This window comes from Sturnira hondurensis, unplaced genomic scaffold (assembly GCF_014824575.4).
Source record: "Sturnira hondurensis isolate 20B ecotype Veracruz unplaced genomic scaffold, ASM1482457v3 Scaffold0017254, whole genome shotgun sequence".
Taxonomy (NCBI): domain Eukaryota; kingdom Metazoa; phylum Chordata; class Mammalia; order Chiroptera; family Phyllostomidae; genus Sturnira; species Sturnira hondurensis.
Genome location: NW_028089885.1, coordinates 1,484,304 through 1,511,361, shown reverse-complemented (window position 1 = coordinate 1,511,361; position 27,058 = coordinate 1,484,304). Strand labels below are relative to the sequence as shown.

At 50.1% G+C, this 27,058-nt stretch overlaps 1 protein-coding gene across 1 annotated transcript; it reads left to right on the top strand.

Moving 5' to 3' along the window:
• The first annotated feature begins 433 nt into the window (after positions 1-433).
• On the top strand, positions 434-25,089 carry YPEL1 (yippee like 1). The gene is made up of 5 exons (XM_037067308.1): positions 434-619; positions 17,733-18,018; positions 22,872-22,915; positions 23,455-23,563; positions 24,784-25,089. The coding sequence occupies exons 2-5, from the start codon at positions 17,815-17,817 to the stop codon at positions 24,871-24,873; spliced, it is 447 nt and encodes a 148-aa protein (XP_036923203.1). The 5' UTR covers positions 434-619; positions 17,733-17,814; the 3' UTR covers positions 24,874-25,089.
• Positions 25,090-27,058: the final 1,969 nt, after the last annotated feature.

The window sequence follows — 27,058 nt, the reverse complement described above, 5'->3', positions numbered from 1 at the left end:
ACCCGAGTGTGCGGAGAGAGTAGGTGACCCGCGGCCTTCCCCGGATAAGGGCTCCACACAAGACAATCGCGCGTGGAAAGTGACCAGCCCGAACCAACCCGCGCCTGCGCGCGGTCCTCTTCGCCGAGCACGCCCCCGAGCACGGCTCCAACCCCGCGCGGCCCCGCCCCTGCGCCCCTCGGCCCTCACAGGCTGCCTCCGAGGCCGCGCTCAGAGGGCCGGCCAATGGAAGCGCGGCGCGCCCCGCGGCACGTGCGCCCCTGCCCGCCGGGCCGAGTGCGTGCGGCCCGAGCTCTCGGGCACGGAGCGCGCCGGGCGGGGGCGCGCGGGCGAGGCGGGGCGCGGGCGGGGCGCGGGCGGGGCGTGGGCAGTGCTGATTGCTGATTGGCCAGCCCTGCGTTCCGAGGCCGTTAACGGCGGCGCGGCGGGGCCGCGGCTCCAAAACAAAGGGCTGGCGGCCCGCGGGGCGGCGGCGGGAGGATGCCTCGCGCCCTGCGGAGGCGACAACGGCCGCAGCGCGTCCTGGGTCGTGCCCGGGCCGCTTGAGAAGCGAGCCCGCGCTGACCGAGGCCCGGGCCGGATGGGCGCTGCGGGCCGGGGCGCGGACCGCGGAGCGGCCGTGAGTACGGGCGGGCCTGGACACTGTTGCGCGGGCGGCTACTTGGTGGCGACCCGAGGAGCCTGCGGCTGCGGGCGGGGTCCGGAGGCACCTGTTGGGCGTCTGGGCCGGCGGGCGGGGCGCGAGTGGGCCGCACCTGTCGATGTTTTCCTTCTGATTTGATTCTTTGACTTGTTGGTATTTGGTTCACTCCGTTTGGAGCAAACCAAGAATCCTAATATTTGTCAACCCCCCCCCGCATTTTTACCTCCTCCTCCCACCCCCGCCCTGAAAAAAAATGTACAGAGGGAATGAACTACATAATATAGGCTTTTCCCTCTTAAAAAAAAAAAACAAAAAACCTCGCCATTGGGGAGGGAAATGAGGCCAGAAGAGGTCTCCTAGGAATAATTAAGAAAAGAGGGGAATGTTTTCAAGTTGCCCACATAAAGGTCGTGACTGGAATGAATTGCCCTCCGCCCTCCGTTAGTTCCCCACTGGTGGCAGCTGGCCCTAGTACAGCAGAGCTCGCAAATGCCTTCGCTTTGGAAACCTGCTGAGCAGGGTCCCCCTCCCCCAGCCTTGCCTGTGATTGGCATATTCGATGTCCAAATTGTGTGCTGGGTTTTAGGATAGAAAGAATGCTGAATTCTGTTTTAGGTAGATAGTGGCCTCGGAAGATACCAGTGTCCCCACCCCCAAGCCTTTCCCGTTCAGTTGCATTTCTTCTTTCCCTTTGAATTCAAAACATGCACACCTTAACCTGCCCATTTCTTTGCCAAGAATGTTTTTTCCGCCAGAGTCCCTCACTCTCCTAAACTACCCAAGCCTCAAGGCAAGGCTTCCCTGCGCTGGAAAACCCTTTCAGGTGCTTCACGTGCGCGAGCTGCCCCTCTTCCGTCAGCTGTGCGCCCTTCAGCCTCTGCTCTGTTGTAGCGGATGAGACGGAGGTTTGACGAGCCCCTGCCTTGTACCAGGTGCTGCGCTCCGCCCCAGCGTTGTGGGGTTTCACAGTCCTGCGCTGGCCTCCCTACCCCTAGCTGTGGGCTCCTAGGTGGCACACAAGGCTCATCCGAAAAATGCCAAAGCAAGGCCCTCCCCTCGCAGCTCGCAGGGTGCAGAGTGTGTTCTGGTGGGAACCCCTCAGAGCCAGGACCAGGGCAAACTCAGTCTTAAAACAACCATGTAGCACAGGGTCGGGCCTGTTTTGGACATTAAAAAAAAATGACTGATCTTAATTACTAATCTGAACAATAGTCCTTACACGTTGTAAATAAAGTCCTTATTTAGAATAATTGTAAATTTATATAAAAATTGCAAAAAATAGCACAGGCCATCCCAGTGTGCAACACTCTCAGTGGTGCCATTCTCTCTGTTCCCATCCTGCATTGCTGTGGTTCATTTGCCAAAATTAGCAGCTGACACGGGTCCATTCCTTTAAGTAAGTTCCAGACATGCAGTCTTTCTGTTTTCGAAGCACTAAAATGAGTGAAGCTCGTTTTATGTTGAGAGCGGTGTCCCTTTAGTGTCCGGCTTTGGTTCTACCAGTCCCCCCGAAGTCCCACGAGGACCCTGTGTTGAGGCACAGGGGTGGGAGTGCAGAGGACAAGGGCCTGCCGTGTCGTTTCGATGCATGTTTCTCCCAGAGGGCTGGTGAAAGGAGTGTAGTTGGGTATATGAAGCGGTGATAGGAGTCTGCCTGCTTTAAAACCGTTCTCTGACACTTTCATTCCACATTCATTTGCTTTTGAATTTTTAGAAAAGTAGTTACATCTGTTAATCAGCAAAACCTCCAGGGAGTGGGAATTTTGACAAGAGATTTCAGCAGAGGTCGGAGGAAGTTCCGAACAGCCAAGTCACTGGAGGGCCAAGTGTTCTGGGGAGGGTAGTGCGAATTAATTTCTGGAAAGAGGTCAAGAGGACAAGATGGACTTGGCCAGCTGGGTGACATTGTGACAGAGACAGGGTACTGCAGAAAACCTGTGTGCTGCTGAGAGTAGAATAGAAACCCTGCAGCCAGCCAACACGGTGCCCCGGAAAGGGACCCCTACCCTGGCACCTGCCGGGCCTCAGAGTCAGGACCGGGCGCCCTGTGGGTCTTGTGAGGCGTTGGCGCGAGCTTGCTAATTCTGCCACGCTGCAGTGACATGACCTCTCGTATGATTCTCAGGACCACCGTGTGCATCACATGTCCCCCCCCCCATTTTACCACCAAGTCCATGGCACAGTTTAAGTGGAGCCTTCTCTCACCCTTGTCCCCACCCCCACCCTGGGCAGCCTGTCTCGGCAAACCTCACCTGCTGGCTCCCTAGGGCAGCCACCTGCCTTCCCAGCCCCCGCACACTCCCACCCCCACTTCCTCGAGCACACTGGCCCCCTTTTCGATTCCTCTTTGTATTTTGGGTTTTTCCCTTCCCTTGCACAACACCGGGCTTTGAATGTTTGCTTGCTTGTGTTTTATTTAGCATGTGACCAATAGTTTAAGATTACCAACTTCTTTCCTCTTGCTTCAGTTCAGTCTTCTAGGTTTAGTCCCACCGTCTCACCCGGAGAGAAGGGCAGCCTTGAGGGCCTGTTGTCGTTCCTGTGTCTTTCCCCCCATTAGCAAGGAAGCGAGCAACCTTTGGGAACCTGTCTCAAGGCCGTGGTGGGAAATTTTGTTACTAGTGGGAGAATTAAAGAAGAATGTATGAAGTTTCTTCTGAAAGAAAGGATTAGTGCAAACTCATTAATCAGTAGTCTCATGGGAGATGAGACAGGACCTGACCACTGGTGGGAGAAGAGTGGGGGACAGCAGCGCTCCCCCGACCCGCCGCTGGGCGAGGCAGGAACCCAAACCTCAAGGAGGCAGGGCTGTGGAGTGCACAGGGGCCTGGGGTGCTTTGTCTGCCGGTGGCCACGCAAGGCAGGGACTGTCTTCTCTCGGGTCCACAGAGGCTGCAGGCCCTGAAACGTGGAGAAAAGTTTTCCTTCCCCTAACTGGCGTAGGAAGGGAGTTTGTGAGTGTGAGGGGCACCTGGTACTGCCAAAGGCCTGCAGTACCCATGCCGCCAGCCTCTGATGTAAACCCTTCCAGGCCTTTCCATGCCGGTGTGAGTTTGAATTGTCAGTACATACACTCGATATGAAAATCAAAAGTTACCAGAAAACAGACACTGCTTTTAGTCACCTTCCCTATCCTCCCTGTCCGCAGCCTGAGATCCCAGGGCTTCATGTGCATGGAGGTGTTTGGCCAGTCTCCTCTGGGTTAGGCTTAGGAGCGTTCTGCTCTTTTGTTATTGCAGGCAATGTTGTAACAACCAGTATGTAGCTATGTTGCCCTGGTGCAGGTGAGTCGGGAGCTAAGTGCCTGGGCTGGACCCTGGTCCGGGAGCACTGGTGGGTGTTAGCGTGCAGCTGCATCTCCGCCTGCTCTCTACAATGCTGCTACCAACTTTCTTAGAATCTTTGCCAACCTGCTAGATTGTAAGGCAGGTATCAGCGTGCCTTGAGTTTGTGTAGATGAGTATAATGAGTAAAATTCACGCCCAGCTACCTGTCTGCAGGCCCTGTGGTCCAGGGTGCAGACCCTCTGGCTTTGAATCCAGCCCAGTGTTACTGTGTAACATTGGCAGATTGGTGAAACTCTCTCTCTGGGCCTCAGTTTCACTGTCTGCAGAGTGGGACTAATAAGAGCACGCATCTCTTAACGCTGCTGTTAATTCATTTGATTTTCATAAAGTCAGCTGCTTTGAATGGTGCTGGCTTTGACCACGTGGCCTTGGGAGAGTCTGTGTTTCCATGCCCGTGATGGATGGTGAGACGTCCCTGCACACGCTGCCGGCCTGGGGTTCTGCTTTCTCCAAGAACTCCGGCTGGACACAGCAGGCTGTGCACACGCACCGTGCCATTTTGAGCTGTGTTTTCTTCCCGAGCTCCCCTGGAGCTCTGTCCACCAGCACCCGAGTGACAGGGACACCCCAGTTCCTCCCACACTGACACGCCCGCTGCTTATCTACCTGGTGCCTCCTTTTTCTCCATGATGTGGCAGAGGCCTGGGACTGGAGCTCACCTGCCAGGTAGTGGGAAGGCTAGAGGAGAAGCAAATGGCGTGGGGAGCAGAGAGAAAGGGGCATCCGCGGGGCTGGTGGCCCGGAGGGAGTGAGGGCCTGGCAGGGTGCTTTAGAGAGGGGGGCGGCCCTCAGCCAGCCTCCGTTCTATTCTGTAAGTGTCAGAACTCTCTAAGGCTCATTTCTCACTGTTTTTATCTTCAGAAGTGTGGTAACGGCGCCATATGGATGCAGGCCTGATTCACATTCTCCTAAAATAAGTGTGTATGCTTATTTCAGGAGAGAGTCTTCTGGAATACTGTTTTTGCTCTAAAAATTACCTCACTCATCTTTTTTGTGGGGATGACAGCTGCCCCCCCCCACCTCTGCCGCCTGGGGACATAACGTCCAGTAGAGACACAGTTAGCTCGGTGCATTTGCTTTGTCGTCGTCACTCACAGGCAGTTCCAAACCAAGCCCCGCCGCTGCTCTCCCGGACCCCCTCGGGGCAGGAGGAGGGTGGGGGTGCCGAAGCACCCCAGTCAGCCTTCGGAGGGCTGATCGTGAATCCAGAGAATGGACCGGGCTCCTAGATGTGACAGGGTCACGAGCAGGCCCCCCAAGGGAAGGGGCCACCCAACCACTAGGGCCTCCTCGAGCAGAGGGTGCCTCCGGGCGGAGGCTGTCCACTGGGGGCTTCAGTAAACCGACAGGCATACACAGCATTGAGAAACTGAAAATAAACCCTTGGCAAGTTGCCACTTTTAAAGTCATTGCCACTTTTAAAGTTGTTGTCCCATTCAAAGTTTAAAAAACGAGCCCTGCTTGGTGTGGCTCAGTGGGTGGAGCGCCTGCCTGTGAACCGAAGGGTCACAGGTTTGATTCCCATTCAGGGCACATGCCTGGTTGCAGGCCAGGTCCCCAGTAGGGGGTGCACGAGAGGCAACCATACATTGATGGTTCTCCCTCTCTTCCTCCCTTCCCCTCTCTTTAATAATGAATAAAGTCTTTTTAAAATAAAAAATGAGTGTCCCCCATTCTGACTGTGCATATAAGTGATCATCACGTGTGCGAGAGCAGGACTGAAATGCAGGGCACTGTCCGTAGGTTTCCAGTCGGGTTGCAGGGAGCAGCGCTTTTGCCACCGAAGGGACTGAGAACTCAGACAACCAGCCTGAACAACTAGCCTTTGGATAATCCAGGGTGCCTCTCGGCTCCTTATGTTATGCCATGGTTTAGAAGAAAGTTCAGAGAAAGGAGAGAAGGAATAAAACAGAAGTTATTAATTTAAGGCTTCTTTCAATTAAGAAAAAAGATATTCAAACAGACTCGACATGAGTTCAATACGAAGTGAAGTCAGAACAAGTTTACTCCTTATTGGCCATTACTGACCGATGGGGCGTGTATGGATTTTAATGCATTATGGATAGTGTGGGATGGGCGGCAGGGGAGTGGGGACCAGACAAGACGTAGCTGGGGAAGGGCAAGGGCTCAGCCGGCTGGATTGGGCAGGTGGTGTCCAAGTTGACATTTTTGTGCCCTCGCTGGGTCGTGACAGTGAGTTTTTCAAAGATGGGAGGGTTGCCAGGGTTCAAATTCATAAAGGGTCCAGTAGGCTGGAAGAACAGGTAAAGTCTGATTAAATGTATTGGGGCTAATGCTTTATTAGATAGGGTGAGGGTCTCAGGGTGTGGGCGGTTCGGAATGTTACTCCTAAACGTTATTCTTGCTAAGTGTGAAGATGTAGCACAGTATTTCAGTGTAGCACAGGATTTTGCAGACCAGCTGCAGACAGGATGAGCTCGACAGGAACCCAGCAGATTAACGTAGCAGCTGCAAAGAAGAAATCAATGTGTAATTAACCGAAGAGGGTACATGAGCAATGGCTAAGCCTCCCTTAGGGACACAGCTTTGGATATGAATTCTGTGTCCTTTACATGCTCCGAGTAAATAAAACTGCATTTCCACAACCAGGTCGCCTCCTTGAACAGAGCACCCCAAGCAGTGAACCCCTTGAATTTGGTAACAAGTTGTCCTCGATTCCAAAGAACCCAAGGGAAAAAATTCAGGATGGACACATGATGCAGTGGCAGCTGATGGGGAAGGAGGTGTGTTTGGGGGATTAGTAACGGGCTTGTTGAGAATTACGCTTTTAAAAATCACAGACCTATGGGAGTAAAAGACAGAAAACTGTACCTGAACAACAATTAAAATAAAATAAATAAATACTTTTTTAAAAAAAGACCACAGACTGGAGAAGGAAGGGGCGTCGTTGGAGACAGCTGGTATGGCTGCAGGCCGGTGTGCTGTGTGCAGACGTCCACTCCACTGCAGGCCGGCCGGCCGGTTCTCTCCAGCGCGAAGTGTGATCGGGGCTGTGAATTTTTGTTTATGGCGTGAAGTAGCATCCCACTTCTCCTCCTGGGCAGTTTTTATTTAAACCGCTCTTTCCCAGTGGGCCACAGTGTCACTTTCTCCATAGTTGGTGTCCATCTGTGATAGGCACAAGTCTGCTTCCAGGCCCTCTTGCCTGTCACGCGGGCCTGTGTTGTCCCGAGCTGGTGTCACACTCTCAATGACTCTGGTGGGAAGTGACGGGACCAGCTCTCCTGCAAACTCCGGAAGAGAACACACTCCCATCTTGCTCTTCACCCGTTCGGGCCTTTGACACAGTGGGGTTCAGGACGCGCCCCCTCCAACTGCGGTCACTGAGACTGAAGACCGTGGGCTGACGGAGTGCGAGGACACAGCAGAAGCAGGAAGGTCCGTCTGACCTCTTCGCCTCGTGCTTACGTCCTGAAACAGTCCCTAAAACTCCCCTGCAAGGGGGTGCCGCCCTGTACCAGGAGGAGCCAAGACATTCTTATCACCAGAGACAGGGAATCTGGGGCCAAGAAATCGGGGTACACAAATCTTGTTAAGCTAACCTTTATTTTTCTGGTTATTTCTTCACCATGGACTAGCCCAACCCCAGCCCAAACCCCTCTGCCTGGTCAGTTCTTCACAAATGTATCGATTCTTTGTCTAAAACATAAAAGTTTCCTGCTCTGGTTACTTCTATAGGCCTTCATTCTCTTGTGAAAGCTCCTGTGGTGTGAGTTCAGTGAAATGCGTGTGCTTTCCTCCTGTCGGTGTGTCTTTGCTGGTTTGACTTTCAGACCCAGCCAGGAACCCTTAGAGGGTCAAGGAAAACGTTTTCCTTCCCTACAGACACTTACAAGTTTCAGAACCAAGTGTCTGTCTGTCTGTCTCTTTTCTCGGAGTCCCTGGTTCACACACACCAACACACCCTCCTGGATTTTGATTTGAATTACATTTAATTTAAAAATTACTTTGGGTTCTAGCTGGTGTCCTTCAGTGGATTCAATGTTGGCCTGTGAACCAAAGGGTCACTGGTTCAATTCCCAGTCAGGGCACATGCCTGGGTTGCAGGCCAGGTCCCCAGTAGGGGGCGCATGAGAGGCAACCACACATTGATGTTTCTCTCCCTCCCTTCTCTCTCAAAAAATAAATAAATAAAATCTTCATTTTAAAAAAAGAAAGAAAATTATAGTGAACTTTATTCTTGTACTGCCATGAGTGAGGTTTAGCAACAGGTTAAGCTCCTTTTTCCAGAAGAGTTTGTGTCAGATCAGGGTTATTCCACAGAATTCATCAGTCATATTCTCTAGGCCTTCCTCCCGGGGTTTTTTTATTTGTGTGTGCATGTACTGGGGATGAACCGTTTTAGCAGTGATTCCTTTTCTTTTAATAGGATTATTCTTTTTTTTCTTTTTAAATATATTTTATTGATTATACAATTACAATTGTCCCATTCCCCTCCACCCTGCACACCCGCTCCCCCACCATTCCCCCCTTTAGTTTATGTTCATGTGTCATGAACAAGTGTTCAAGTTCTTTAGCTTCTTTATTTCCCATACTATTCTTGCCCTCCCCCCTATTATCTACCTACCGTCTATGCTACTTATTTTCTGTACCTTCTCCCCCCTTCTCCTCCCACTCCCCTGTTGCTAACCCTCCATGTGATCTTCATTTCTATGGTTTCTCTCCTGATCTAGCTGTCCTCTTAGTTTACTTTTGTTTTAGGTGTGGTTGTTAATAACTGAGTTTGTTCTCCTTCCACTGTTCATATTTTTTATCTTCTTTTTCTTAGATAAGTCCTTTTAACATTTCAGATAATAAGGGCTTGGTGATGATGAGCTCCTTGAACTTGACCTTATCTGAGAAGCACTTTATCTGTCCTTCCATTCTAAATGAAAGTTTTGCTGGATAAAGCAATCTTGGATGTAGGTCTTTGGATTTCATGACTTGGAATACTTCTTTCCAGCCCCTTCTTGCCTGTAAGGTCTCCTTTGAGAAATCTGCTGACAATCTGATGGGAACTCCTTTGTAGGTGACTGTCCCCTTATCTCTTGCTGCTTCTAGGATTCTCTTCTTCATTTTCATCTTGGCTAATGTAATTATGATGTGCCTTGGTGTGTTCCTCCTTGTGTCCAACTTCTTTGGGACTCTGAGCTTCTTGGATTTCCTGGAAGTCTATTTCCTTTGCCAGATTGGGGAAGTTCTCCTTTATTATTTGTTCAGATACATTTTCCACTTTGTTTCTGTTCTTCCCCTTCTGGTACCCCTATAATTCAGATGTTGTAGCGTTTAAAGATGTCCTGGAGGTTCCTAAGCCTCTCCTCATTTTTTGAAATTCTTATTTCTTCATACTTTTCTGTTTGGTCATTTTTTTCTTCCTTCTGGTCCACTCGATTGATTTGAGTCCCAGTTTCCTTTCCATCACTATTGGTTTCCTGTGCATTTCCCTTAATTTCAATTAGTTTCGCGTTCATTTTTTCCATCTAATTTGTGACCAGTTTCAACCAGTTCTGTGAGCATCCTGATCACCAGCATTTTGAACTATGCAGCTGATAGGTTGGCTATCTCTTTGTCGCTTAGAATTATTGGCTCTGGGGCTTTGAGCTCTTTTTCTACATGAGCCATAATGTTCTGGTCAGGTCGAACCTATTACGTATAAGGGGTGGAGCCTTAGGTGTTCACCAGGGTGGGACAACCCAGTCGCTGGGTTGTGACCCTGTATGTGGGGGCAGGTTCAGGGAGGGACAATGGCGTTTATTCCACTCTCGGATTTCGGTCCCCTCTACTACTTCCTGCAAGCAAACCGGGCCCCCCTAGCACCGGTTCCCGGGTGTATGGGCTTGTGCACCCTCTAGGACCCTGTGAATCTCTCCAATAAACTCTCTGTGAGCTTGGGAGCCTCTCCCGGCACCTCGACCCCGAAAGTTTCTCCAGTTGATGCTGGTGCTGGGGCCCTCGCCTATGCGATTTGTCCCACTGCTTGCTCCTTCGCCTGTTTTATCTGCATGCAAATGTGTGACCACAGTCAGCCAGCCACCTTGTGCCTCCACTGGATCTGCCCACCGCCACCCCACATCTGGGATCTGCCAACTGCGCTCCTGGATTGGTCAGGCCACTTTGGCCTGCCCGACTTCACTCCACCAGCCGCTGACTCCGCCCCTCTTACCGGTCTGGGTTAATGGTTTGTTGTCGGACTTCCGTACAGTTCAATTTTCTGTGTTTTGGTTGCATTTTTGTTACTAAAACTTTGTTGTCTTTAAACTTGGTTGTGCGAGGAGGCACAGCGTTTCCACCTATGCCTCCATCTTGGCCGGAAGTCTTAATAGGATTATTCTTGAGTCAGTTTTGAAAAGTTACATTTTTTCTAAAGATTTATCTTTGTGGTTTCCATTTTATTTTTTAATTATATTTTATTAATTATGCTATTTGTCCTAATTTTTCCCCCTTTGCTTCCCTCCACCCAACACCCCCCATCCCCTCAGGCACTCCCCCCACCCTTGTTCATGTCCATGTGTCATGGGTATGTGTTCTTTGCTTACTCTCTTTTCTACACTGTACTTTACAGCCTCGTGGCTATACTGTAAGTTCCTATTTGTACTTCCTGATCTTCTCACCTCTCACCCATTCTCCCCCACCCCCTCCCATCTCATTACCTTTAACCTTTGTCGTTTTAATGATGATATGTCTTGGAGTGGGCCTCTTTGCATCCATCTTGTTTGGGACTCTGCTTCCTGGACTTGCGTGTCTATTTCCTTCACCAAATTAGGGAAGTTTTCTTTCATTATTTCTTTCAAATAGATTTCCACTATTTCTCTCTTCTTCTGGCACCCCTATGCAGCAAATGTTGGAATGCTTAAAGGTTGTCCCACAGGCTGCTCACATTGTATTTACTGTTTTCGGGGGATTGTCTTTTCTTCTTGTTGTTCTAATTGGTTATGTTTTGCTTCCTTATTTTCCAAATCGTTGATTTGATTCTCAGCTTCATCCACTCTACTGTTGTTTCCCTGTGAATTGTTCTTTATTTCACCTAGTGTATCCTTCGTTTCTGACTGGATCTTGTTTATGTTGCCGAGGTCCTCACTAAGTTCCTTGAATGTCCTTGAAACCTGTGATTTGAACTCTGCATCTCATAGATTGCTTATCTCTATTTCATGGAGTTTTGATCTGCCCTTTCGTTTGGGCCATGTTTCTTTGTCTCCTCATTTTGGCCGCCTCCCTGTGTTTGTCCCTGCATATTGGGGAGAGCTGCTTTGACTCTGTGTCTTGGTCGTGTGGCCTAATGTAGTAGGTGTCCTGTAGGGTCCAGTGGCATGGCCTCCCTGTCACCCAAGCTGAGTACTGGAGGTGCACCCTTAGTGTGGGCTGAGTACACCCTCTTTTTGTAGCTGAGCTTTGGTTGCTGTTGGCAGATGAATGGGAGGGATTTAGCCAGGCCAGTCAGCTGTGCAGGAGCAGGGGGTGGCGTTCTGACGTGGTCTGTAGCTGCCCGCTGGGTGCCCTGGCCCTGGGGTTTCCTGGGTAGTGCAGACCAAGATCAGCCCCCACCTGCGTTTTGCCTGGGGCCACCCTGCCCAGAGCAGTCTTCGATAACTGATGCTTATGCTGGGCTTGGAGATTCCCAGGCTAAGCCAAGCTGTGAACCTAAACTGGCTGCCAGTTTGTTTGATAGGATTTAGGAATCTGTGTAGGAGGAGCCAAGTTCAGCCATTCATATGTAAAAGTAGCTTGGGTAGGCCCTAGGTTGGGTGGGGCAGAGTCTCAGGGGATCTCTAAGGCAGGTCAAACAGTGTTAGCCAAGTTGTGGGTGGAGGAAAGGGACTACAGCCTCTGCTCACCTTGATGCCAGACACTTCCGTTTCTCCTGGGTGCTGGAGCTCAGAGGGAGTGAGTCTGAGTAGGTGAGTACGAGTGTGGGTTCTTCAAGGGGAAATGCTTGTGGCTCCAGCCACTTCTTCCTCTGACTCAGTCTCCACTGGTTTTTGCAGCCAGAAGTTGTGGGGACTTCCTGGCACTGGAGGGTTCGGCTGGGGAGCCTGGTATGGGGCTGGGACTCCTCACTCCGAAGATATCCCTTCTGAACTTTTATCTACCAAACGTGGATGTGGGACAGCCTGTTCCATGTCTGTGCCCCTCCTAGTGGTTTGGATGGACGTGATTTCTTTAATTTCCTAGTTGTCAGACTTCCATTCAACCCAATTTTTGGTTCTGAGTGATGGTGGTTCTGTATTTTAGTTGTAATTTTGTTGTGGTTGTGTGAGGAGGCAAGCCATGTCTGCCTACGCTGCCATCTTGACCAGAAGTCCTATGGTTTCCATTTTATTTTATTTTAAATGTGGTATATTGAGGTTTTGAGGGTTTTTTAAAAATATTTTATTTATTTATCTTTAGAGGGGAAGGGAAGGAGAGAGGGAGAGAAATATCAATGTATGGTTGCCTCTCGTGCATAACCTGCCGGGAACCAGGAACTGGCCTGCAACCCAGGCATGTGCCCTGACTGGGAATCGAACCGCGATCGTCTGGTTCTCAGGCCCGCGCCCAATCCACTGAGCTACACCAGCCAGGGCTATTTTAAATGTATTGACTTAAATTGATCTTCCTGTTATCCATGAATTTTATCCAAAAGTGTGATCCTATTTCCATTTCTATTTGATCTCTCCCCCTCTCTCCCAGATAAGTCTCACCAGAGTTTGTCAATTTTATTTGGTTTTGCAAACACTTTTGGCTTTGTTACCTCCCTAGTGTGTTCAGGTTTTTTATTTTGTTTTTTAAGATTTTTAAAATTTAGAGAGAGGGGAAGGGAGGTAGAAAGGGAGGGAGAGAAGCATCAACACAGGAGAGATGCTTCAGTCAGTTGCCTCTCACGTGCTCCCAGCTGCAGACCTTGCCTCATCCCAGGCACGTGCCCTGACTGGCAGTTGAGCCAGTGGACTTTCCGTTCACAGGCAGGCACTCAGTCCACGGAGCCACACCAGCCAGGGCTCTTTCTCTCTCTAAAATCAATAAATATATTTTCAGGTAAGAGGTTTTTTTTTAATGGATGGTGAGCTCCTTAGTTTTATCTCTTACTTTCTAATATACATCCTGTAAGATTATACATTTCCTTTTGAGTAGTGATAAGTAATTATTTTATTGTTCAAAATAATTTCTAATTTCCATTATTCTTAGACCCAGGAATATGTAAAAAGTACATTTCTTAATTTCCTTCTTTTTAAATATATTTTATTGATTATGCGATTACAGTTGTCCCATTTTCCCCCTTTCACTTCCCTCTACCCTGCACACCCCCTTCCACCTACATTCTCCCCCTTTAATTCATGTCTGTGTGTCATAAGTTCTTTAGCTTCTACATTTCCCACACTGCTCTTGCCTTCCCCGTATTTTTCCCCCACCATCTATGCTACTTATTCTCTGTACTTTCTCTTTACCTTCTTCTTTTTCTTAGAGAAGTCCCTTTAACATTTCATATAATAAGGGCTTGGTGATGATGAACTCCTTGAACTTGACCTTATCTGAGAAGCACTTTATCTGCCCTTCCATTCTAAATGAGAACTTTGCTGGATAGAGCATTCTTGGCTGTAGGTCTTTGGATTTCATGACTTGGAATACTTGCTTCCCGCCCCTTCTTGCCTGTAAGGTCTCTTTTGAGAAATCAGCTGACAGTCTGATGGGAACTCCTTTGTAGATAACTGTCTCCTTATCTCTTGCTGCTTCTAAGATTCTCTCCTTATCTTTAATCTTGGCTAATGTAATTAGGATATGCCTTGCTGTGTTCCTCCTTGTGTCCAACTTCTTTGGTACTCTGAGCTTCCTGGACTTCCTGAAAGTCTATTTCCTTTGCCAGACTGGGGAAGTTCTCCTTTATTATTTGTTCAGATACATTTTCCACTTGTTTTCTGTTCTTCTTCCCCTTCTGGTACCCCTATAATTCAGATGTTGGAACATTTTAAGATGTCCTGGAGGTTCCTAAGCCTCTCCTCATTTTTTGAAATTCTTGTTTCTTCATTCTTTTCTGTTTGGTCATTTTTTTCTTCCTTCTGGTCCACTCGATTGATTTGAGTCCCAGTTTCCTTTCCATCACTATTGGTTTCCTGTGCATTTCCCTTAATTTCAATTAGTTTCGCGTTCATTTTTTCCATCTAATTTGTGACCAGTTTCAACCAGTTCTGTGAGCATCCTGATCACCAGTGCTTCCGAACTGTGGGTCTGATAGGTTGGCTATCCCTTCGTTGCTTAGTTGTATTTTTTCAGGAGCTTTGATCTGTTCTTCTGTTTGGGCCCTTTTTTTTTTTGGTCTCCTCTTGCCTGTTATGTATGAGGGGCGGGGCCTTAGGTGTTCACCAGGGTGGGGCAACCCAGTGGCTGGGTTGTGACACTGTATGGCGGGGCGGGGTCAGAGAACGGCAGTGGTGCTTGCTGGGCTCTCTGCAGGATTTCAGTCACTACGGCTGCTCCACCAAAGCAAACTGGGCCCTACTGGTGCTGATTCCCAGGTGGGTGGGCTTGTGTACGTTCTAGGACCCTGTGGGTCTCTCCAACGAACTTTCCTGTGAGGCTGGGAGTCTCTCCCAGCACCTCATCTCCCACAGGGGTTTTCAGTCGGTGTTTTGAGGCTTTATTTCCCAGTGCTGGGACCCTGGGTTGCTGGTCTGTCTCGCTCCCCACTTTTCGCCTGGTTTATCTGCATGTGAATGTGGGTCCACCTGGTCTGCCACCCGCCCTGCCTGTCGGGCCCCTCCACAGTCCACCTCCCTGGGTCCGCCCGCTCCCAACCCTTGCCTGGGGTTGGCTAGTCACCGCTTTTTTCGCTGCGACCCCTCTTGGCCTGGCTGCCCAACTCCACCCTTCCTGCCAGTCTGGATGAATGTGTCTATTTTAACTCCTTGGTTGTCAGACTTCCATACAGTTCAATTTTCTGAAAGGTCTGGTTGGGGTTTTTTTTGTTTCTAAATTTTTGTTGTCCTGATTGTGCGAGGAGGCACAGTGTGTCTACTTGTGCTTCTATCTTGGCTGGAAGTCTCCATTTCTTAATTTCTAAACACGAGTATGTTTCTAGTCATATATTTTTTTCCCAAGATTTTATTTATCTTTAGAGGGAAAGGGAAGGAGAGAGGAAGAGAAATATCAATGTGTGGTTGCCTCCTGTGTGTCCCCTGCTGGGAACAGACCTGCAACCCAGCCATGTGCCCTGACTGGGAATCGAACCGCGATCCTTTGGTTCATAGGCCCCAACTCAATCCACTGAACTACATCAGCCAGGGCAAGGTGCAGTTTCTTCATTGCTGTGCAAATCCTCCAGGTGTACACTCATCTGTGTTTGTCTGCTCTGTGAATTACTGAAAAGATATAGTAAAATGTAAATATATTTTTATAGTATGTATTTATATATATGCCCTATATAAATATATATACATTAATAGTGCTATATACTTATATATGCTATGAATAAATATACACTAAGTATATAAGTATATGAAATATACTTTATTATACTTTGTATACATACTATAAGTAGTAATTCTGTTCTGATTACAGACTTATATATTTCTTGTAGTTCTTTTTTTTGCAGTTTGATTTCAGTAGTTTATTTGGGGGACAAAACAGTGCAGGAGGCTGGTAGTTCTGTCAATTTTTGGATTATATATTTTGAGGCTGTTATTGGGTAGTATATGCACTTGCTCTTTATCTCTTGCTGTTTTTACTCTGAAGCAACCCATTTACCTGTCTAGTAAAGTTTTATTATCTGCATAGTACAGGGTGGGGCAAAAGTGGGTTTACAGTTGTTCATATAGAAAATAATACAAGAATAAACTGTTACGTACTCGCGACTGCAACCCGACTTTGCCCCACCTTGTGTGTCTTCCCTCTGCTTTGCCTGCTCTGGCTTCTTTGTTGCCAATCACATAGACCCAAGAAACACGCTTTAAAAATGGACTGCCGGCAAATGACCGCAGACCATGCCTGCGCGTTGCCGCCACCCCACTTCCTGGCCTCTCCGGCCCTTTCGTGTCCCCATGTTTAGGGTGTGTCTCGTGTGAGTAGCATCTAGAGGAGTTTTGTTCTCTGGTCGGTCTGGAGCCTAGTCCATGTGCGTTTCATGTGAGCAGCGCTCTGTTTGGTGTGTGTCCTCCTCCTCTCTGTGCTTCCTGCTTCTGTCCTGTTTCTTTCCCTCCCCCTCTTGCCTCCCTTGCAGGGGTGTCCAGCCCTGGGCCCACAGGCTATGAATGCAGCCCAACACAAAATCATCAATTTACTTAAAACTTTTTTTTGCTCATCAGTTTTCGGTAGTGTTTGTGTATTTTAATGTGTGGCCCAAGACAACTCTTATTCCTTCTCACGCGCCCCCTAGTGGGGACCCAGCCTGCAATCCAGGCATGTGCCCTGACTGGGAATCAAACTGGTGGCCTGACCCCTTGGTTCGAAGGCCTGTGCTCAATCCACTGAGCCACACCAGCCAGGACTAATTGTATCTTTTTAAAGCTCTACAAGTCGTTGTTCTGTGTACTACCCATGCATTTACCATTTTCTTTATTCACTATTCCTTCTTTTAGAGCCTGAAGTTTGGACCTATCTAGTGGTGTTTGTCTTCTGTCCAAAAAGCACATCCTTGAACTTCTTTAGTGGTATTTTTCTGAGGTAAACCTTTTAGTTGCCTGAAGATATCATTTCCCAAATCCTCAGAAGATATTTTCGCTCGATGTGCAATTCTGGGATGGCAGTTACTATCTTTCGAACCTTTAAGGTTCTTCGCCTGCTGCCTTCTGGGCCCCGTTGTCTTCCGTGGGAAGTTTTTCTGTTGAAAGGTCATTTTCCCCTTCTGGGTACTTATAAGGCTTTTTTTGTTCCTTTGGTTTTCTGCTGTTTTATCCAGCGGCTGGTGTGACTTTATTTTTATTTTTTATAGTTGTAATTATTGGACTTCTGAAGTCTGTGGATTGGTGTCTTTCTTTAATTCTGGAAAATCCTCAGTCCTTCATCACTTCCTATTTTACCTCCTCCCCACTTTCTTCCCACTTTACTTTCTGTGAACGTACACGTGTGTGTGCTGCGGGTGGCATCCAAGAAGTCACTGGCAAATCCAGTGTCCTAAGTGTTTGTGTTATATTTTATTCTAAGAGTTTTGCACTTTTAGTTCTTACATTGAGGTCTTTGATGCACTCTGAGTTGTTTTTGGTTTGTGGCTAAGGTGGGGTCCACCTCCGTCCACTTGCACGTGGGCGTCCTGCCGTCCCAGCGACGTTTGTGGAACGTCCTTCCCCAACTGAGTGGCCTCAGGCACTGTTCTTGAAAATCATCTGACCATCCAAAGGTTTATTTCTGTACTGCTACTCAGTTTCTTAAAGATTAATTAATAGTGGGTCCATCACTTGTATTCACAAATAGCCTGGTGCTTTGCATCATTAATTCTGGGGTTTGGGACAAGATGTATCTTGTGTTGCTGTTGGCCCCACCGAGACGGGATTGCCTGCTGTTGCCTGCTGTTTCCAGATACGCCACACAGCGTCAGGTGTATCTGATGAAATGTTTTTCTCAAGTTATTCGAATGTAGAATTAGTTCATCTGCCACTTTCAACTAACTTTAGAAAGGTTAAATAGTAATTGTTAGTATTTTTTGTGTCCAGTTAGTGTGAAATGACTAGATCTTTGAAGAGAAAGTCCTGCCTATCCCCTCCTTTGCACGCGTCCTAAACGCACCTTCTTGGTGTATTTCTCTCCGTGACTCACTGCTTGTCTCCACTCGTTGACAGGTTGTGACGTTCTCCTCTCGCCCCAGCTGTGTGGACAGTGCCACACGCCCTGGGAGCGGCGGCGGCGCCTGCGCCAGCGCGCATGCTCCAGTGCTGCTTCTGCCAGAGCGCCCCCCGGAGCCCCGGCTCTTCCAGCGCCGCTGAGCTGCGCGGCGCCTGCCCAGCAGAGATGGTGAAGATGACAAAGTCCAAAACTTTCCAAGCTTATCTGCCAGACTGTCACCGGACGTACAGCTGTGTCCACTGCAGAGCCCACCTGGCCAATCACGACGAGCTGATCTCCAAGGCAAGTGGTTTGTGCCCAGAAGCAAATGAGATTCCTTAGCAGTGATTACTGTCCCCAGTTCGCCAGTGGACGAGACAGGTGGCGAAGCATCACGTGGCTGCCTGGGTTTGCCGTGTCCTGACGGTCTAGGGCCTTCTGGGCAGCGCTGAGGAAGGTCCTGTGCATGATTACGTGTGGCTGCACCGTGCGGTCACGATCTTTCAATGGTGGCTGTGCTCAGCAGGCCTGGGCGCTGGGGTGCCCGCGGTCCCGAGGAGCAGGCCGAGTTGGTTATCTGCCCGAGCAGAAAAAGTCGTGTGAAATCAGATTCACGGAAGGAACAGAGGTGGTCTAGAAAATCTGGGGAAACAGTGTAAGAAGGGAATTAAGGCTTTCTTAAAACTTACAGTGGTGAAGAGTAGAGGCTGTCGGGTGAAGAATGGGGGATCTTTCGGAAGAATGCCCAGGAGGGAAGTGCGGGGCCCTCTTTGCTGCCTGGTAGATGTGACGAGAACGGCCCTTTCCTTTCTTGTTAGGAGGAGCTCTGTTAGCTGAATGTAATGCTTAGAATTACCCTCTTGTGAGCTTTTATTTTTTAAAGATTTTATTTAGAGAGAGGAGAAGGGAGGAAGAGAGGGAGAGAAACATCAATGTGTGGTTGCCTCTCAAACACCCCCTACTGGGGGCCAGGCCTGAAACCTAGGCATGTGCCTTGACTGGGAATCAAACCAGTGACCCTTGGGTCTGCAGGCCGGCACTCAGTCCACTGAGCCACACCAGCCAGGGCGCTCCTGTGAACTTTTAACGCAACCCAAACATAATGGCTGAGTGAGTGTTCCCTTGGAAAGCATTGACAGCCCTCTCCCACCCACCCACACAGGTCGTGACCCCCACCGGTCCTCACAGGTATGCCTTTCTGGGCTCCAGGAACCTCGCACGCTTTCAAAAACAGAGTCTGTTGGGAAATTGTGTCTTTCAGGAATCTCTCCTTAGGCTTGGTTCACTCAAGTAGAGCATTTATCCACTTGTGTTTTCACTAGTTAATAATGAGAGGTTGTCTCGTTTCTTTTTCCTTTTTTTTAATAAAGATTTTATTTATTTATTTTTAGAGAGAGGGCAAGGGAGGGAGAGAGAGAAACATTGATGTGTGGTTGCCTCTCACGTGCCCCCACTGGGGACCTGGCCCACAACGCAGGCACGTGCCCTGACTGGGGATCGAACTGTGACCCCCTGGTTCGCAGCCTGTGCACAATCCACTGAGCTACGCCAGCCAGGGATTTGTCTCATTTCTGTTCGTCATTTAAAATAAAAACTGTTACGGCCTGGCTGGTGTAGCTCAGTGGATTGAGCGCCGGCCTGCGAACCACACAATTGCGGTTCGATTCCCAGTCAGGCCACATGCCTGGGTTGCAGGCCAGTTCCCAGCAGGGGACTCACAAGAGGCAACCATACATTGATATTTCTCTCCTTCTCTCCTTTCCTTCTTCTCTAAAGACAAATAAATAAAATCTTTAAAAAAGAAAACAAATAGAGAAGAAAAATTTAAAAAAAATAAAATAAAATAAAAAATAAAAACTGTTACGGCAGAATTTCTGTCCTCTCATTGCTTCTGTGGCCCCTTTGTCCAGTCAGAAGTTTCTGGTCAGAAGTGTAAGTAACTCAGACACCTGGTTTCTTGGTTGCTTTCCGTGGCCTCTTAGCTGGGCTCCTGACACTGAAGTGCAGGCATCTTTCTGACCTTCGTTCTGAAGCCTTGGGGCGAACCCGCCTGAGGCAGGCGAGGGAACAGGAGCTGCTCCTTCCGAAGGACCCTCAGGCCCTGAAGCTGGTTCTTGAGCTGCCTCGAGGGTGGAGGCCTGCCAGGTGGAAATGGTCCTGCCGTTGTTACGTGGGCGGTTTGGGGTGAGAGGGTGCGGAGAACCGGAGCCAGCCAGGCCCACGGGCTGCCTGCCCAGATGCATCAGCTGTGTTTCAGCTGGTGGTGAAGCACACCGCTGCTTTTGGTCCCTGCAGCAGTGGTTCCCAGCCTTTTCATCTCGTAGCCCATGTAAACTAATTACCGAAATTCTGCAGCATGCCCCAACATAGATTTTTTGCTGATCTGACAAAAAAGGTATGATTTTGATTGATTTGCACTGCAGAGCTGTTGTTGTATTGGCTGTTGTCAGCTTTTTTCAAATATGAGAAGAGGTCAGCACCCCTAACTAAGTAGTCAGGTAGTGCGTGATTCAAAAACTCACAGCGTGCTGGTGGAAAATCTCTGCCTATGCGGTTGTCACAACGCCTGTCGCTGAGCACAGCCCCGTTCATGTGAAGCTGGCAGTGCCGTCCTGCCGGCTCCACCAGCCTCTGGGCCCATCTCTGCATTAACAGGCAGCCCCTGGCCCAAGAAAGCCTTCCTGGTGCGGGCAGGTCGGGTGCTAGAAGACTCGGTCTAGTTTGCAAACTGAATCTGGAGGCCACATCTGACAGACCGCCTGGTTTTGTGAAGTTTTCTGTTTCCTCTGTGGCTACTTTCGTGCCACAGCACAAGAGTTGGAACAAAGGGTATGCGGCCCCCAAAGCCGAAAATACGCACTGGCTCTGACTCCCAGCAGTTTGCAGAGCCCCCCGTACCCGACTGGAGCCTGAGCCTGAGCCTGAGCCCCGCATCTCACACCTCTCTGTTTAAACCCTGCGTGACAAATAAGCACTTGCCGAATAGGCAAGAATTAGGAAAAGCATTCCAGAAAAGTGGAGACTGATAGGAATGTGTGAAAAGTCTATAAGATGATTCTTTAAGTTGCACATAAAATAATATTCCCAATTCTAGGAAGCTGCTTAAGAGAAGAACCCCTTTTAAGTCTGAAAGCCGTATATGTAAATCAAAACCCTGCTAGTCGTCTCAGGCTTGGTTTTGCTGCACTAACAAAGAACCCCAAAGCTCAGTGGCTTAAAACAAAGGTTTATTTCTTGCTTCAGTGAGATGTTCATCATGGGTCAGCTAGGCTCGCTCTTTAATTATAAAGGAAACTTGTTTGTAATTACACACTAAAGTGATGTATGTGTATAAAGTGAAAAATGAGAATTACTTTTCCCAACTTATCCCAACTCCATTCCTTAGAGTTGTCATTTAGTGGGTTCTTATTGTTTTATGGTTGGTTGGTTTTGTTTTTTTGTTTTATGTCCATGAGAACACATTTTCACTTTTTTTTTTTTTGAAGATTTTATTTTTTAGTGGGGAAGAGAGGGAGAGAAATATCAATGTGTGGTTGCCTCCTACATGCCCTGTACTGGAGACCTAGTCCACAACACAGGCATGTGCCCTGACTGGGATTTGAACTGGCAACCCTTTGGTTTGCAGCCTGCGCTCAATGCACTGAGCTACACCAGCCAGGGCTTACTTTTTTTTCAAATGAGTTTCTTTATGTACTTTTAGAGAGACGAAGAGGGAGGGATAGAAAGAGGGAGAGAAACACCTATGTATGAGAGAGAACATAGATCACCTGCCTCTCGCACACCCTAACATGTGCCCTGACTGGGCATCAAACCAGCAACCTTTTGGTTCATAGGCTGGTGCTCAATCCACTGAGCCACTCCAGTCAGAGCCATTTTGACTTTTTTTTCTTAATTTTTTAAAGATTTTATGTATTTATTTTTAGAGGGGAAGTGGGGGAAAAAGAAAGAACATTGATGTGTGAGAGACACATTGATCAGTTTTCTCTTGCTCGCCACCAGCTGGGGACCTGACCTAGAACCCAGGCATGTGCCCTGACTGGGCATCGAACCAGTGACCCTTCAGTCTGCAGGCCAGCACTCAATCCACTGAGCCACACCAGCCAGGGCCATTTTCACTTTAGAGAAAGAGCTCACAACTGGTCACTTTGCAGCTAGCTTCCTGCACGGAACAGTGTTTTGTGACTGTCTTTCCGCGTGCCCTCACAGCGTCTGTCCCTGTCCCCCGTTCTGCAATGTCTGCATGAATCCCCATGGGAAACGAGTCTACTGTTTGCTCACCTCTTGGTGGGTGTCTCTGCTGCGTTTTTTGTGATTACAAACACTAATGGCCACTGTTCTTGTCACATTTCCTTTCCTCCGCACACTGGTTCGTTCTTTGCACTCAGTTCTGAGAGCTGGGACTGCTGGGCATTCAGTGCACGCCTTCCACATGCAGGCTCTGTCCGCCTGTGCTCCCTTCGCCCTTCCTCGCAGCCTTCGAATTTGGGCCAGGCGACAGGCAGAGAAACCCAGAGAGCGTTCTTGATCGGTTTGCGTTTCACTGGTGACTTCACGGTCGTCTGTTCCAGCTGGTCATTGGAGCCTGGCACCCGTGCAGGCGTGCCCCACCGCCTCACCAGTGTCCGTTCCCAGGAGGGCGAGGGTTGTGGGAGCTCAGGCTGGGAGTGACCCGATTACGTCAGGGAGGCACTGATAACCCGTTCTGCCTCCTAAGTCGTCGGAGAGTACGTGAACACGCTACGAGCTATGTCTTAGCTTTATAACACTTTCCCGGGGTGAGCTGTCCTTTCCTCCAGGTGAGGGGCCCTTTTGGGCTGTGACTTTGCTTTTATTTCAGTGGAAGAGCAGGGAAACATCCTCTTGCTCCTAATTTCTGACAGAAAGGGGGTGTCCTGTGCGGGCGGAGCAAGTGAGACCACCTGGGCGGCCCCTCTGGGGGGTGCTCTGGGGTGCCGGCACTCCGGGCCCTCCTTTTGGGAAGATGCTTGTCCTGCTCGGGGCCCGAGTGCTGCCCCTTTGCCCTCTGCCAGGTCTCCCTTCAGCTCATGTCAGCGTGGCCCAAGGCTCAGCTTCACCACTCTTTCCAAACTGCCAAACTCAACATCGCTTTTTGCCCTCTCACAGCAAGCCTTCTAAAACTTTTTTCTTCTTTGCAGTCCTTTCAGGGAAGTCAGGGACGCGCCTACCTCTTCAATTCCGTGTGAGTACCGACTGCTGCCGTGTAGCCTCGCAGACGCGCTGCCTTCGCCATCGGGTTGCATCGGTCGCTTCTGTCCCACCCTGTAATTCCTCAGAGCTGGTGTAGATACGTAGTGTTCGCCAGTGGTCTGGGATTGCCCAGCGTCTCTTACATGGTCTTTAAAGAATTCCCTTTTGCTGGTCTTGAGTTTCGGGAAAGCAGGGGGCTCATGACTGAGGAGTTAGTCCGCACACACGCGGTGGCCTGCCGGCTTTTGTGGCTGGTTGTCAGTGTCACTGCGGCAGGAGTGTGGCCTCCTCAGCCCTTCCCTGGGAGTCTCATGGGGAAGTAAAAAGTCGTTCCTTCTCGTAAGCAGTGGCAGTGGGCGGGCACTGGGGGAGGCAGGGAGGTAAGGAGAAACGATGCTGCGTTTCTGGTAACCGTTTGGCTCATGAAGTCACCGCCCAGGGTGGGAGCCAGGCGGGGGTGGAAGTGCCGCTGCCAGCCTGGGGCCCCTCCAGGGTTCTGGGTCCCCAGCACTCACCTCCTCCTCCCCACAGGGTGAACGTGGGCTGCGGCCCTGCAGAGGAGAGAGTCCTCCTCACCGGCCTGCACGCCGTCGCAGACATCTACTGTGAGAACTGCAAAACCACGCTCGGCTGGAAATACGTGAGTAGCCAGCTGCCTCATTCTGACATCTCAGAGACTGACTCTAACTAACAAGACGTTTACACACGAAAACAAAATGTGCAGAGGCGTGAGCTCACCCCCTGGAAGTGTGACCCTGAGGGTCAGAGGGTTCATGTGTCAAAAGAATTCCTCTTAATCCGTTTAAAGACGTCAGGGCATGGGGCCCCACCCACAGGCCCCATGCCATCTGGTGTCCCACGAAACACGGGAGGGCAGCTGTTCTCACTCCCTGGGGGACACTCACAGGCTGACGGGCCTGGGGCAGAGGCGGGGAGGTCGCCTCGCAGTGGGGGTCACAGCAGCCCCCGTGCCCATGGCTCGTATCCTCAGACCCTTCTTCTCCTGGCACCTGTGCTGAGTGGCGCCCTCCCGCCCTGCCCGCGCCTCACCGAGGCCTGGCCTGTCTCTGTTCTCGGAGTGTTTGACTTTGGGAAGTCTCTCTCCACTCCCTGTTCGCTCTGATCGCCACTTGTTTTGACCTCTTTTCTGTTGACAACTCCCAAACTTGTCCTCCTGCCCCAGCCCATGCCCCGCGCCCCGTGCCCACGTCTGTCCCGGGCACACTCCCGCCCCCGCTTGGGAGGCCCGTGTGGTGAGGCGTCTGCCTTCCTGGTGGTTGTGGTTGTCTTCTGCAGCCGCCTTGGTTTTCTTCGTCAGGCCCACTTGCTCTCCCTCTGCAAATTCTTGATTGTCGCTGATGTCCCATGTCCCCGTCAGATTAAGGGGCACAGTCCCCAGCACAGAGACAGGCTCGGTGAGGTCTGAATGCTTCCCCAGGCCATCGCCTGCTTGGCCCATTCCCCTTCCACCCCTGGGCGCTCGCCGCCCGACGAAGGAGCTCCCTCCCTACAGCCTCCTCAAGCTGTGCCCAGGGCGCGCGGTGCGTCCCTGTCCTCCTTCAGCTGCAGTCCCTGGGAGGAGCAAGTTGCCCTGCACAGGGTAGGTGCTCAGTAACAAATTTGAAATGGTATTTCCCTGGAAGTTTAATCATAACTTGATGACAAGTGTACAGTAGGCCTGCATCGCCCTCAATGGGCTTGTCACCGCGATAGACCCCTCCAGGCGGCGAGCTTGGTGCAGGGAACATCTAGGGAAGACTCGGACATATAGACTCATTTTCGTTGCTCAGAGTGTAATAAAGTTAAAGAATGAGACCATTTGTCCTGAAACCTTCCCTGTCTCTACCCCCCCCCCCCCAGGAACATGCATTTGAGAGCAGTCAGAAATACAAGGAAGGAAAATTTATCATCGAGCTGGCCCACATGATCAAGGACAACGGTTGGGAGTAAAGCGCAGCGTTCCTGGTTTCTTCTGGATGCCGTTTTGTGAAAGAGACTGTAATGTAAGGAAAACATAAGAGCATCCTGGATGACATATTTTCTTGAGCTTGAACCTTGCTAGCCAGCTCCTCCTGGCCGTTCCCATGGGTAAGGCCCCATCCCGTCTACATCCCCTTCGTGGACATGGTCGTTTCTGCAGGATTTCTAATGTCTCAAGTGCTAGAGGAAGAATTAACCAACCGATGGCTTAGCTGTCCAGTTAATACCTTCTCCAACCAATGCCTTTAGGGTGGAGTTGGGCTGTGCTCGCCCACGCATGAAGCCAGACTGGTCTCTGCAGACCACGGGGGCGGGGTCTCCTCAGAGAGCAGGGGCACCCCTGTTGTTCAGCATGAAGGTTTTTTTAGGCCACTGTTTTCCTAATTTGCAAAATTACAAATTGGTTACTTTGCTTGCGAATGAGCTGTTAAGTCATAGTGTTCATTTCAGAATTTTCCAGAAGCAGTCAACAAATCTATTGTATGCACCAAGAGTGTGGTTGTTTTCAGCCTTGTTCAGAAACAGAGGGCTCCACTGAGAGCGTTTTAGATAAGTTATAGAGAAATGTGTCTAATGGAACGTCTTGTTTCTTTAAGCCAATAGCTTTCTCATCTGGAAAGCAACTGAACTAGTTGCTAGCAAAGGCTGTTCCAGGGGCCACGGTCCCAGACACAGGGCTCCCGAGGCGGGGCTTACGTGGGAGTCAGGCCTGGAGTGGCTGGTCCGTGGAGTAATAATAGTTCAACACACTGGACTGAGCAAATCGGATTTCCCTTCTACTCTGATGTACTTGAAGAAAAATAATTATTTTTGCATATGAAAGAGGCCAGAACTAACAGGATAAACTTTCAAACTTGAGATTTGGTAGGTTGTTTTAATGTTTTCAGAAAAGGTTGAAGTTGCAAGACAGATGTAAACTTGGTAAATGAGACGTTTGGTTTGCCCGACGGGTCACCCTGCCTGGCCTGCTTCTGTCCCGTGGGTGACACAGAAGGGACCTGGGCAGTCCCCCAAGCCCTGACTTCCCGCCCCCCGTTGTGAGTTCCAGTCCACTTGTGCTGCTGTGGGGAGTGGGCACTACGCAGGGGTTTGGGCCCATTTGCAGAAAATGGAGGCCAAAAACATTCCCAAATAAGTTTTGTTGTTTTACTGTTTGAACCTGAAAAGCGCCCAGGGGAGGCAGGGAGAAAGGAGAGCAGCAGGCCCCGATGTTTCTCAGCCTGTGAGACGGCTCTGAAACTGCCCTCAGGTGAGGTTGGCCCACTGGCAGCGAGCTCGCACCCCTTCCCTGACCGCAGCCTCCCCTGAGCTCAGAGCCATGGGTGGTGCAGGCTCCGGGCTCCCTGCCTGGTTCTGGTTCTGGTTCGGCCGCTCAACTGGAGCTTCCCTTTCGGCACCACCTCTGCCCGAGTCTCGAAGCCACACAGACTCGGGGAGCGTTGCAGCCCCGGGCACAGGGACATCGGGGTGTGCCGGCACACGGAGGGGCCTCTGATGTGGAGCTTCGACCAGGAAGGAAGATCTTTGTACAGCTGTGGGGTCTGTGTACAGCTTTGTACAGCTGTCTGTGCACCAGCAAGTGCTCCTGCCGGCTGCCGCTCCCCTGAACTGCTGTCCCCAAAGATCTAGGCTGCCCCAGCTCTTCGCACGTGTCATTCGGCTGTGCAGCCTTGAGGCCTCCAGGGCACGGTCACTCCCATCGCTGCCAGGATCCGAAACCGGAAGACGCCTCACCAGTGCGCTGGCACGTGAAACGCCAGACACCAACAGCTCCGTCCTCAGTGAAAATCGAGGACGCCTTCCTTGAGGAGTGAGTACTAATTACTGAAAACTTGGCCTAAGCTGACACCCCTTCTTGGTCCGGTCCCCCTAGGAGCCCCAGTGCTGCCTCTAGAGACACCGGGGCCCGGGGAGCAGGGCAGGGGCTGAGCGTCTCCACTGAACTGAAGACTCTTTCTGCAGTTCTTCCCATCGGTTTCTGTATATACTAAACTTGTATCTGAAGCTTTTATATGTTCTGGGCAAATTTCCAGCCCCTTTCATCTGTGCACTTTGGTTTGGGGCTGTGTCTCGTGATGGCACCAAACCCTTTTCCCAGTGCAGTTATGACATTTGTGTTTTCTTCTTTTGTAACTGACACAAATACTCTCACCAC